Below are 11,013 nucleotides of genomic sequence, written 5' to 3'. Positions count from 1 at the left end.
CAGCTACATTTCGGCCAATCAAAGCACAAAAACACTCTCATTCAGGACAAAACCTCCCTGTGTTCTGCTCCAGTTAGGCCACAAACCTCACAGTGTAGGAGCAGCGTTTCTGGTGCAGGGGGCGGCGAGCATTGAAGCAGGGGATGCACAAGAAACGCATTGTTGCCGGACCGTAATGCAGCTGCAATTTTATTCTGAATGATAAAACAAACAATCATAGGAGGAGAGGATGAAAGAGAAACTTAACGACCGGAGCAGGAAAGCACCTGCGCCGCCGACAATGGGCTCCATTCAGTATACGACCTGTTGCATGACTTCATTGTGTCTGCCATGCACGGACGCCGAGGCCCCGTCACACACTCAGACTCATATGGATGCATTTACTCTCCAGGAGGAATAGTGAGGATCAAAGCTTTTCCTTCTGGGGGTGACTGATGCATCCTGGGTAGAATCGCCAAACACGTGTGAGTGAGTCAGAGGTGAAGGAAGCAAGGCCTCCTCTTTAGGTGCATCTTCGCTGAAAGGTCTCCGCCGCGCGCCGGACGCGTATCAAAGGCGACTATAAGCGATCTCATGGGACCGGCGACCTCGAAACCCGCGTGCAAACGTTCTGCTCGCGCACAAACATACCCGGAAACGCCTGGCTTACCGGCATCGCCGGGGATCGGGTTACTGCCGCCTTGCAGAGGAAGCACGAGTTTCTGTTTTTTGCGCGATGCATGTCGATTGCAAAACTATTTCTCTATTTTTGCACTGAAAGCTCGTTCACGTGCTTCACGCTCACATGTGACCCCCCCCGGGTTCGAGTCCATTTAAAGGTGTTTTTGCTTCGCAGCGCGTCGAAGCCGACCTGCTTTTAGAGCGCAGACAGATTTACCAGCATGACATCAGCCGGCTATTTCTGGGATTTGTGGGAATCAAACTCCATTTTGAGGATCCCGGTTATGTCACTGGCTCCCTTTGTCTGCAAACACACGATACTGATAAACGGACGGCGGCGGCAGGCCAGCCGAGACGGGCAGGAAGCGTCAGATCAATCATATTATCCGTCCTGATGTAATCTGGGCGTCGGAGGCGGCTGGCGGTGATCTGGCCGCCGCCGGGGCCGTGCACTCTGCAGGCCCGGCTCACACGCTCGCATGGCCGCATGGCCGCATGACCTCATGCGCTGGAATCAAATAGGCGCGGGCGGTTTGTTCAGGGTGTTCACAGTTCAGCCCTCACTTTGAAATCACCCGCATCGTACAGGAGCTCTCGAAGTGTGTGGCGAGGGGGTTTATGAGGCGCAGCAGCTGGAAAAATCTCGGTATTAGATTGATGGAATACCTTTTCCTGGAAGGGAATTCAAACCAAAAATCCGTTGTGCACATGCGGCTGCGGCACCAATCAATCTCATTCATATCTCTTCTATTTTGGTTCCATAAAACCCTAAAACAAGAACAAGTAAACATGCCTCCTGCAGATCAGCTGAGACTCACGCTCCAGTTGTTTGATCTGGATTTCCAGTAAGTTATGAAGTGCCGTGTGCTTAACAGCCACATCCAGCGTGGCGTGACGTACTGTGGAAAGCGATGACACGCTGGATGCCTGGCCTCGTGCCATTTGTCACATTTGCATCTCTTTTTCTTTCTTTAAACAGCTGCCCTCAGGGGTGCGACTGTGTGGTTTTTCAAAAAGGACATAATGTATCTGAAGTTGAAGCACTTCCTGTGTGGAATTTGTTCAAAGTTTTATTTCCTTTTCTTTTTTTAAAAAAACATGGATAAGTGAGAACTTCCCACAGCGACTGACAGCACTGGGACACTCGGATCACCCGTCTGTAGGTCAACCTGGGAAAAAAATCAGCCACCTGAGGCTCCTTTCTCATTGTTACATGACTCCAGCTGTTGGAAATCGACCTCTGTACTCTTTCAGGTAAAACTTGTCACAGCAGTGAGGACGTTCCTGTCACTGTCTCATGCCAGGAAGATGAACGCTAAGAAAAGAAAATTGCTTCTGGACTTGTGCCAGCGGTGAATGAGCACAAATTCTGAGAATAGCAGACGACTTGGCACTGCTCCCTGCGTGGAGCCTGAACGGCCTGAAGTTGAACAGTTTGTCCAGTCTTTTGTCCACAGGATTGGTTTTTAAAGACATGTAAGATGCCATTAAATCAATCAGCGTAATCGACTATTGACAAAACAGTCTTTGTGAATCGACAGTGTGCTTGTTTTATCTCTGTTTGAAGACTAATAATCCGCCCATTATCATAATCAACACTGTTATAAACAAAAATCTGAGGAAATTAATTAAACAAGCTGCGTTCGGAGTGAAAGTACGGCCGTCGCGTCTCGATGAGTGTTTCTGTGGTTGTGAAAAGTACAAGTTAATGGCCGTGTTCTGCTTTTAGCGCTTACCAGAAGATGCCACTGACTGCCATAAATAGAGATGTGATAGGCAGGGAGCATGCAAACCGCTGCATGTGGCGCTGAACGCTGGCTGCTTTTTACAATGCAAATCTGCCGTTTACAGGAAGCAGCTGAGCCGGGCTCCCTTCCTTTCACCTTTCGCTCAGGTGAACTTTGTCTGACTTCAACAGAATCGAATCAGTATCTTCAGCACACTTTGAAATAGTACATCAACATGCTTGATCTATTCATAGACTAAATACTTAAGTCTTTATCTTTTTATTATGTGTTTGACCGTGAAGTAACCTGACATTAAACAGTAAAACGTACTGAACTGAATCAGTGATAACGCCCTGAGGCTTCGACACGGTGTTTGAAAGTGACGTTCGCCATAAAGGCGACACTGACGCTGAAGCACAATGACCCACACGCACACACAAACACACACCAGGAAACAATAGTGATAATGATGCTAAAACACGCCGGCTCAGACGACAAGGAAGTATTACTGTAATACACTAGCTGCTAGTAAAGGTATTGATCTAAGGCAAACACGGGGATGTGAAAACAGGGCGGAGAACAGGTAGGTTCGGGAAGTGTGAGAGCACACAGTGATCCCGTGATAACAAGAAGCAGCTTGGCATGAATTCATTTCCCTTTCATTTCTGGGAAATAAACAACTTTAAAAGAGAATTACAAAGTGTAGCATAGAACAATTCTACATGATCTTAAATTAAAACAAGCTTTAGTGTAAAATGTATTAGTATATCAGTTATAGATTATATGTTCTAGATCACTTTTTTCAACTGAGGGATGAACACAAAGAGACAGGCAGTCACACACACTCTCACATGCACGTCTACGGCTGAGCAGGCGTTGGAGAACCATTCACACAGAAACACACATCAAGTTCAACCCGGAGTGAACCCTGGGACCTTTTCATCATGAGGACACAGGAGTAACCACTACAGAGCATCGCAGACAAAAATAAAACTCTAAAATAAGCTTTTCTACAAGTTATGACAGCTACAGTTTATAAATGATTATATTATATATAAACACTCAACAAATATTTAAAATCCTCCCATACTTTTGAAAAGCTCCGGTCTCAGATATTGTTCATTTGTTTCTCTACTTTTTTGTGCCAACTCATGTGAAGGTCTCTGTAATTTCTAGTAAAGCTGACAAATAACAATAACCGACGACTGACCGGGGACTCAGGAGACGGAGTTCAGCTGTGCAAATAGCTGGGCTCTCTCCGTCGCTGCCAACACCACAAAGGATTTCTGAAAACGGCCGGAGTGAGCAGAACCCTCTGAGGGATCTCCCTGTTCAGCCAGACCAAGCAGCTCCCAAATATTTTCTTAAATAATATTTTTTCGCTTTCTTGCTTCTTTTTTCAAGACATTTTTTTTTTTTTGGACCCCGGTCCGCTGAGAGCTTACGGGAACAACGGGCAAGAGCAAATTTCTGAGTCAGTGTGGGAAAACCTAAACAGCTGCATTTTCCACGGAGCAGTGGTTTTAGAGCAACAGGCTGACATGCGAGGCCTCGTCTCGTCCGCTGAATCCAAGCTCCGACTCACCGCCTCAGCATTCGAACGTTCGACACATTCCTGTTCTTTGTTACTACGAAATGTTGAGCCCTGAAACGCACCAAACACGTGTGTTTTCTTCTTCATTCTGGAGCGTTTATCAACCTGTCACGAGTAAAACAACACAGGAATGCACACACACACACACACGTGGCCTAAAGAGAAAAGTGTGTTATTGCCAAGCCTCACACCCGCAGATGTTTGGCTGGGGTCCTACAATGTGCTATAAGTTCTCCGGCCAACATCATGGGTCGACTTCTCCTAAAGTTTGCTCTAAAATCTGTCAATCCGACTGTATCAAATGGTAAATTACACTTTAAACAGCAAAAGTCAGCGTGCTGTGATGATAGTTCCTACAGTAACACAATCTGGGGCTTTCTCGTTCCCCACCGCCGTCGACTTCTGCTTGTTCTTTTCCTTTCATTGACTGCTGTGAGGAACCGAGGGCAGACGACTCATGCTACATAGATGCCTCACAAACGATGACACAATGGGTTTTCTGGAAACTAGCAGGCTGTTACAGGGCTATCTTCGCAATTTCCCCTCCCCCCACCCCCCCACCCTCCCATCCTACTGGTGGTCTGTATTAGACAACACCTGACTCACCTCTGTGGACACAGCTGGCTTTTACCAGACCTCATCAGGCTCTGTGGCGTCAGGCTGTTGCCCGCAGGCTCTGCTGATTGCCCAGCTCAGTGTAAAAGAAAGAAGAAAAAAAAGTCTTTAATTTCTGCGAGATTGTGCTTTTTCGTGTTGGAAAAGTTTCAAACTGAACTTCTGTTTAATTTAGTGGATTCCACTTCTTCCTTTTCCTGCCAGGTATCCGTGTTTGAGCGAGCTTCCTGGAGGCGGGCAGACGCTGACATGTTGCCACAGCCTGGGGTTAATTTATCGTACAGTAATCTCCCGAGGCCGACGGCCGTCACGGCTGAGTCAAGAAGGAGAACTGTGAGGTGGAGAGCGTGAGCACGCCGTCAGTCACACGCATGTTGTCACCTTCACTTCCTTTAGACATCAGAGGAAAATGATGATTTATATAGATAAGAATGAAGACTTAGTGGAAGCCATAGAGGGGTCCTTTAAGCCCTTTCTTTAAAGCCAGACATAAACGACTGAAGAAATGAAGACTGATTTGAATGATTATTAAGATTCAATTAAAAAGAAAATGACATTTTTTTGTAAAATATACAAATAAAGTTCAGTTCTTAAAAGAAAATAACAAAGCATAAAATTAAATATATTGATTTAAACTGAAAATGTTTTTTAGATGACAAAAAAAAATACAGATCATGAATAAATGAAAAAAAGATGCTGATATTGTGGAAATTCAAAGATTTCAGTATTTAAAGTGACTTTTCTGGAAACACAAATCTTTACGGGTGATTTTAGAAAAAAAAAAAAACAAAACAAAAACCCAGAGAGCAGATATAAAGCAGTGCGGGGAAAAGCAGATCTGAACCCTGACAACCGGAGTAAACAAGCCGCCGCTGCCGTGGAGACCTCAGCTGTTTATGGTGGGAAACACACAGAGTTCCCCGCAGTGTAGCACAGCGCCCCTGTGGGAGAAGCGGGGGACTGCAGGCGCCTCCGCGCCCCACTGTTCTCCGAAACCGAGGACAGCTCAGCCTGAGTCACTGCCACCGAGAAGAAGTCCTATCAAACCCTTCAAACAGCGCAGAATGACACGAAATCACGTGTTTTAAATCGTTAAATGTTTTATAATCCTCTTCCTTCAAGACTATAAACAGAATGTAGGTGAACAGAAGGTAAATAGTCGCTGCTTGGAACTCCTGCCTAACTTCACTTTGGGGAAGGGAAGGAGGAGGAGGGCTATGGCAGGAAGACAGAGAGAGAGAGAGAGAACACACAGAGGGGGAGGAGTATATAAGTAGGCTATATCTCTCCCCTCCCTCTGCTCTTCACTCACTCTGCGAACAGGAGCGGAGCGCGCGCCGCTGCGCACCAAACCACACACACTCTCCACTCGCATCGCTGCCAAAGAACTTTTAAGGATCAAGAAGAAAAAGAAAGAAAACATTTTTTTAAAAATACTTCTTGAGCAACCGTGAGAAGATCTGACCGAGTGTTTGGATTTACTCTGCAAGAGCGACTTTTTGGAGGAACGTTCCAGGTGAGGATCTTTTCTCCGTTAAAACGTGATTTTTACGCACGGCGCCGGGATCACACACACAGCGACAGACAGTTTGAGTCAGCGGGGGTCAACTGTTTAGAGAAGCCGGTCCTGTGCGCGTAACTTGCGCAACGGGGATTACGCTGTCTTTACTGGAAGTGACCGCGGCGCCTCATTCCCGAGGGCTGATTACTCAAAAAGTTTTCCCCGAAACGGCTGGAGCTCGGATGGAGGCATTTCACTTCTGTAGCGCTCCTTTTGTTTCCAGTGGTTAAAAAAAAAAAAAAAAGAAAGAAAAGAAAGAAAAAAAGAAAAGTGGGGCTATTTCAACAGAAATTTTTTAGAGATGATGCTCACATCTGGAAAAGTAGTTCCAGCTCAGCTTTAGGTGTCAGATGTTATAATGAAGTGATGCTTTTCCTCGTGCCATCTTCTCCACTCTGACCTCCTCTTTGCCTCCTCAGGCTCAGTTTCCAGACCAGCCGGGCTCCTCTCTCCTGAACCTGCGTGACCTCCTCCGCCTCTTCGTGTCTCCCGTCTGCGTAGCACCCAGTGCTCCCCAGGCCGCCCCGGAGATCTGGCACAGCGCCATGGTAACTCACAGCAAGTTTGACTCCGTCATGAGCAGCAGCCCCTTGGACTCCAGCATGCGGCTGCCGTACCGTTACAAGACGTTCGCCTCCAAGGTGCAGTACCAGATGATCCTCGCCACTCTGCACAAGCTCCAGGAGAGCGGCTTCTACTGGGGCGCCATCACGGGCAAGGAGGCCAACGCCATGCTGGCCGCCGAGGCCACGGGCACCTTCCTGATCCGGGACAGCTCCGACAACTGTCACCTCTTCACCCTCAGCGTCAAGACGGCGTCGGGCACCAAGAACCTGCGCATCCAGTGCGACGCGTCCTCCTTCTACCTGCAGACGGACCCCAAGAACGTTCACTCCGTCCCGCACTTCGACTGCGTCCTCAAGCTGGTCCATTACTACATGCCTCAGAGCAGGGCGAACGCTCGCGGCGGGAATATCTACTACATCTACTCCGGCGGGGAGAAGATCCCGCTGGAGCTCATCAGACCTCTGTCCTGCAGCCTGTCCACCCTGCAGCACCTGTGCAGGAAGACGGTCAACGGACACCTGGACATTTCCTCCAAAAGAGACCAGCTCCCGCACCCTCTGAGGGAGTTCATGCAGCAGTACGACGCTCCCATCTAGAGGGACCTGACTGATGCTCCTGGAAGGGTCAAAGACTGTCAGCGCGGCTGCGTTTTGAGGAGAGACGCCGCAGCAGAGGGTGCGGCCGGCCCGATCTGGTACCCAGCGTGCGGGAAGACAGACGTACCAGTGCAGACGCTTGTAGTTCTCAAAAAGGTTAGACGTCAGTCTCGAAATGTTAAAAAGAGACACTGGATTAAGGACTCGTCCACAAAGAGGGACCAAGAAAAACTACTGCTGTGATGTGGTTGTGCGACACAGAAGCAAGCCCACCTTCCTCCTCCTCCTCCTCCTCCTCCTCCGCCGCCGCGGCAGAGATGTGAATCTCTCCAAGAACTGAAGTGAGGCTTACAGTCAGCTGTCGACGGTGTGACGACACACACCTTCCCTCTGCCGCTGCTAACCAGTGTGTGTGAGGCCTTGATCAGGCTCACGCACACACCAGCCTTTGAAAACCATCCAGTGCTTTGAGCTGGACCGGGCCTTAACAATCAGACCGGCTCTGTTGTTTCATTTTTTGTTTGTTTGTGCAGGTTAACGTGTTAAACACATCCTTCCAGAGTCCTGAGATCTCTTGCCAAGTGTTCTCTAGAAATGCACAAACGGCGACCCCCTCGGGGGCTCGCTGTGCAACAAGCCGGGACGCAGAAGTTATTTTTAATCAGAATCTCCAGAACTACCTGGAAAGATGTGTTTGTGATCGTTCGACTCAGAAGAAGGGTTTATACCAAATTTTGCCAGAAGTAAACAAAAGTTTGTTTGAAGACCGACATGACTGAATCCTGCAGGATTGTACTCGAGGAAGGAGCTGCCACTGCTGAGTTCAGATTAAAGAAAAAGAGTTTTTTTTTTTGTGGCACAGACGGGATGTTCGCAGCTTGTGAATGAATGTGTTCCATTTGAGATCAGTCTTTCTGCTCATTATTTTCCTTAAAAACCATGTTTACAAGAGCTCAGATGGGACGGTCAATCTGTTTTTCATGCTGTCTTTTATAAAGATGTATTTTTGCCGGTCAAACTGCCGGCTCTGAATGCTTGAGGATGTTTCACGATGCAAGCAGACTGATACAACTTTGCACTTATTTATATTCCAATGACCATTTTAATAATTTATAATAAAGAGTGCTATTTTTCTACGACGTTACATCTTGTTTGGTTTGCTTTCTTAAGTTCTTTCTTTCTTCTTTGAACAGTTTACATTATAATTACACAGATTATCAGTGACACTTTGAGTTCAGTTATAGTTCTGCAGAGCTCAGGCTGCAATTTCACAGATTTATCTGTATAATTTTCTCATAAACATTTATCTCACATGCAAAAACACAATTTTGTTCTCCATTTTTAAAAAGAGAATAATAAAGTAATATATATAACTCATGCATACATAAGAAGAACATGCAGAATAAATGCAAGGCTGTGTTTTCTCATGCATGTTTTAATCTCTCCTTAACAATGATTGGCTTTCTGGGAAGCCATTTCAAGATAAAACTAATCCATCGTGTAACGATAAGGAACCTCTTCAGATAAACTAACTGGAAGTGTCGGGTGACTGGAACTTTGTTCCGGGTGTTTAATTTTTACACCCTTTTCCCAGGAACTGGGTTTGGTTGCGGCCCGCTCAGCCCTGACTTGGATAAAACAGGCTGATCTGTACTCTTGCGTGACTCACGGGGTTCCAGGTGATTGTGACCTGACGTGTTCGCACACGCACGAACATGATGTTGAAGATGTTCGCTTCACAAAGACATCCAGATTCCCCGAAAGGCTCTTAAGTCTGAACATAAACATGCATCCAGCTCAAGTGGGCGAGGTGTCTGAATAGTTTTTGATGTGCCTTGCAGGGATCGAACTTCAGCAAACGGCGCTGAAATCTGCCATTTATAGCCTGGCAGAAGAAGACTTGGCAATCTAAATTCTCCTCCAATTCTCAGAACAATAAATTACATCAGGTTTCAGCTGGTGCTCGAGCTACTGCTCAGGTTATTTTTGGAAACAAAGCATCCCGCGCCCCGGGTTTTCTTTGTAAAAGCAGCCTGGTTTCCATCTGTTTGTGTGGAACAGCGAGTGCATGTGCATCCTACCGCCATTCCTTTTGCTCTTTGCTTTAGTTTTGAATTGCACTTTTATATTTCCGTAGTGTCTATCACTAAGACCAGTCACGCAGCTTTTTTTTCTCAATATTTTTGGGGGAATTTGCTCCACGAATTCCTACCATCGATCCAACCGTTGAAGGCACAGTTGTTTTTTTTCCTTTTTAAACCACAATATTGTTATATAATAAGCTATAGCAGGTCATTTTATTGAGACGGGATTGTGTTTTATAGCTCTGGTTTGTAGGCCGTGAAAATATTAAACTTAAGCAATAGGTAATCCATAGCAGAAGGAACTCAGGCTCAGTTTGACAATTGATTAACAGATTATGAAAGCAGAAGACGTCTATTCTGGGCTCGGAGCATCGGCAGAGCACAGGTGTCATAACATTTATAGAGCATTACAGCCAGGAACATATAAACATTAACCACAAATCATTAAAGTGATAAATGAGCGGGAATCTGCAATAACAATCGTGTCCGACATGATTACCGTAAAGGCTTCCTCCTGACCTGCTTCCTATGTTCTCTGTGCTCACAAGACTCAGTGGTTCAGAGAGATGAAGCTTCTCTGGGCAGTTTGATAGAAAACTTATTGATTTATGATTTTGGAAATTTGAGCTCTGACGTAAATAAAAGAAAAAAACCATACAGAAGATTGGCCATGCTTTTCAGACTGAGCTGTAAGGGAAAAACTACATAAAAAAAAGCAAGAATTAAAAAAAAAAAAACTATTTTCATAACAAAAACAATGGAAATCACATAGCCCTGAAGCAAATCCACGCTAATCTGAGTGCTACTGAAACTGCTAAGTCCTTCCGTGGTAGGCTAATAAAAGCCTCACTCAAGAGAAATTCTCTGGTACTGCCGAGTCATGTGATTCCACAGAACAGATTCACACTTCAGACATTTGTCATGAAGCTACGCCTCCAAAAACGCTCTCCGTATCTGAGATCTGAAACAGCGCGGCTCCCACAGAAACCGTCTCTTCTCTGCTGCAGGTGTTTCAGAACACGCTTCGCAGAAACAAAATCAAGGACAAGTGGAAGCGAAAGAGCAGCACGCAAAATGTGCATGGAAAAGGAAGTTGTAGTTTTGTTTTGTTTTGTTTTTTTCAAAATTCCACTGAGACTCATCATCAGCCGCTGCTTAAAATAAAGGAAACGTTATGTCACACAAGAAACATCTGTTAGGATTTCCTGTAAACACAGAGAAGTATCAGACATATCTCTTAATGCTATCTATCATATCTACTTCACTGGATTAAATCATAGATAAAAATGTTCTTTATTCTCACTTATTTCAGTATAACCTGATTATTTTGCTAGAACTCAATGGTAGGATTTAAAAAAAAAAGTGCTTAAAAAGAGGAATAAGATGAGGTTTTCAGACACTGTGGCTCAAAGCACAATGATGTGTTTAATGTCAGGTTAGACTGGAAATAAATATAACCTTCTGACCGGGAAAATCCATCCACATCATCCTTTAGGTTGTAATTACAAGATGGAAGTGGAACTTTGAGGTAATAGTTGAAGCATGCACTTCATGGGATTGTAATCAGCTGGACCGGAGGGGGTGGGGTGAAGAGATGTCGCGCAGAATT

The 11,013-nt window shown here is 45.7% G+C and overlaps 1 protein-coding gene across 1 annotated transcript; it reads left to right on the top strand.

The window, feature by feature from the left end:
• The first annotated feature begins 5,878 nt into the window (after nt 1-5,878).
• On the top strand, nt 5,879-8,464 carry LOC115387614 (suppressor of cytokine signaling 3-like). The gene is made up of 2 exons (XM_030090399.1): nt 5,879-6,112; nt 6,577-8,464. The coding sequence occupies exon 2, from the start codon at nt 6,703-6,705 to the stop codon at nt 7,318-7,320; it is 618 nt and encodes a 205-aa protein (XP_029946259.1). The 5' UTR covers nt 5,879-6,112; nt 6,577-6,702; the 3' UTR covers nt 7,321-8,464.
• The last annotated feature ends 2,549 nt before the right edge of the window (nt 8,465-11,013 follow it).

The sequence above is a fragment of the Salarias fasciatus genome, chromosome 4, assembly GCF_902148845.1.
Source record: "Salarias fasciatus chromosome 4, fSalaFa1.1, whole genome shotgun sequence".
Taxonomy (NCBI): Eukaryota; Metazoa; Chordata; class Actinopteri; order Blenniiformes; family Blenniidae; genus Salarias; species Salarias fasciatus.
The sequence above is the reverse complement of the archived record's forward strand: the minus strand, read 5'-3'. Positions and strand labels throughout refer to the sequence as shown.

What these genes read in the sequence shown, in the direction of transcription:
- LOC115387614 (XM_030090399.1), top strand. Translation starts at nt 6,703, where the DNA reads ATGGTAACTCACAGCAAGTTTGACTCCGTCATGAGCAGCAGCCCCTTG.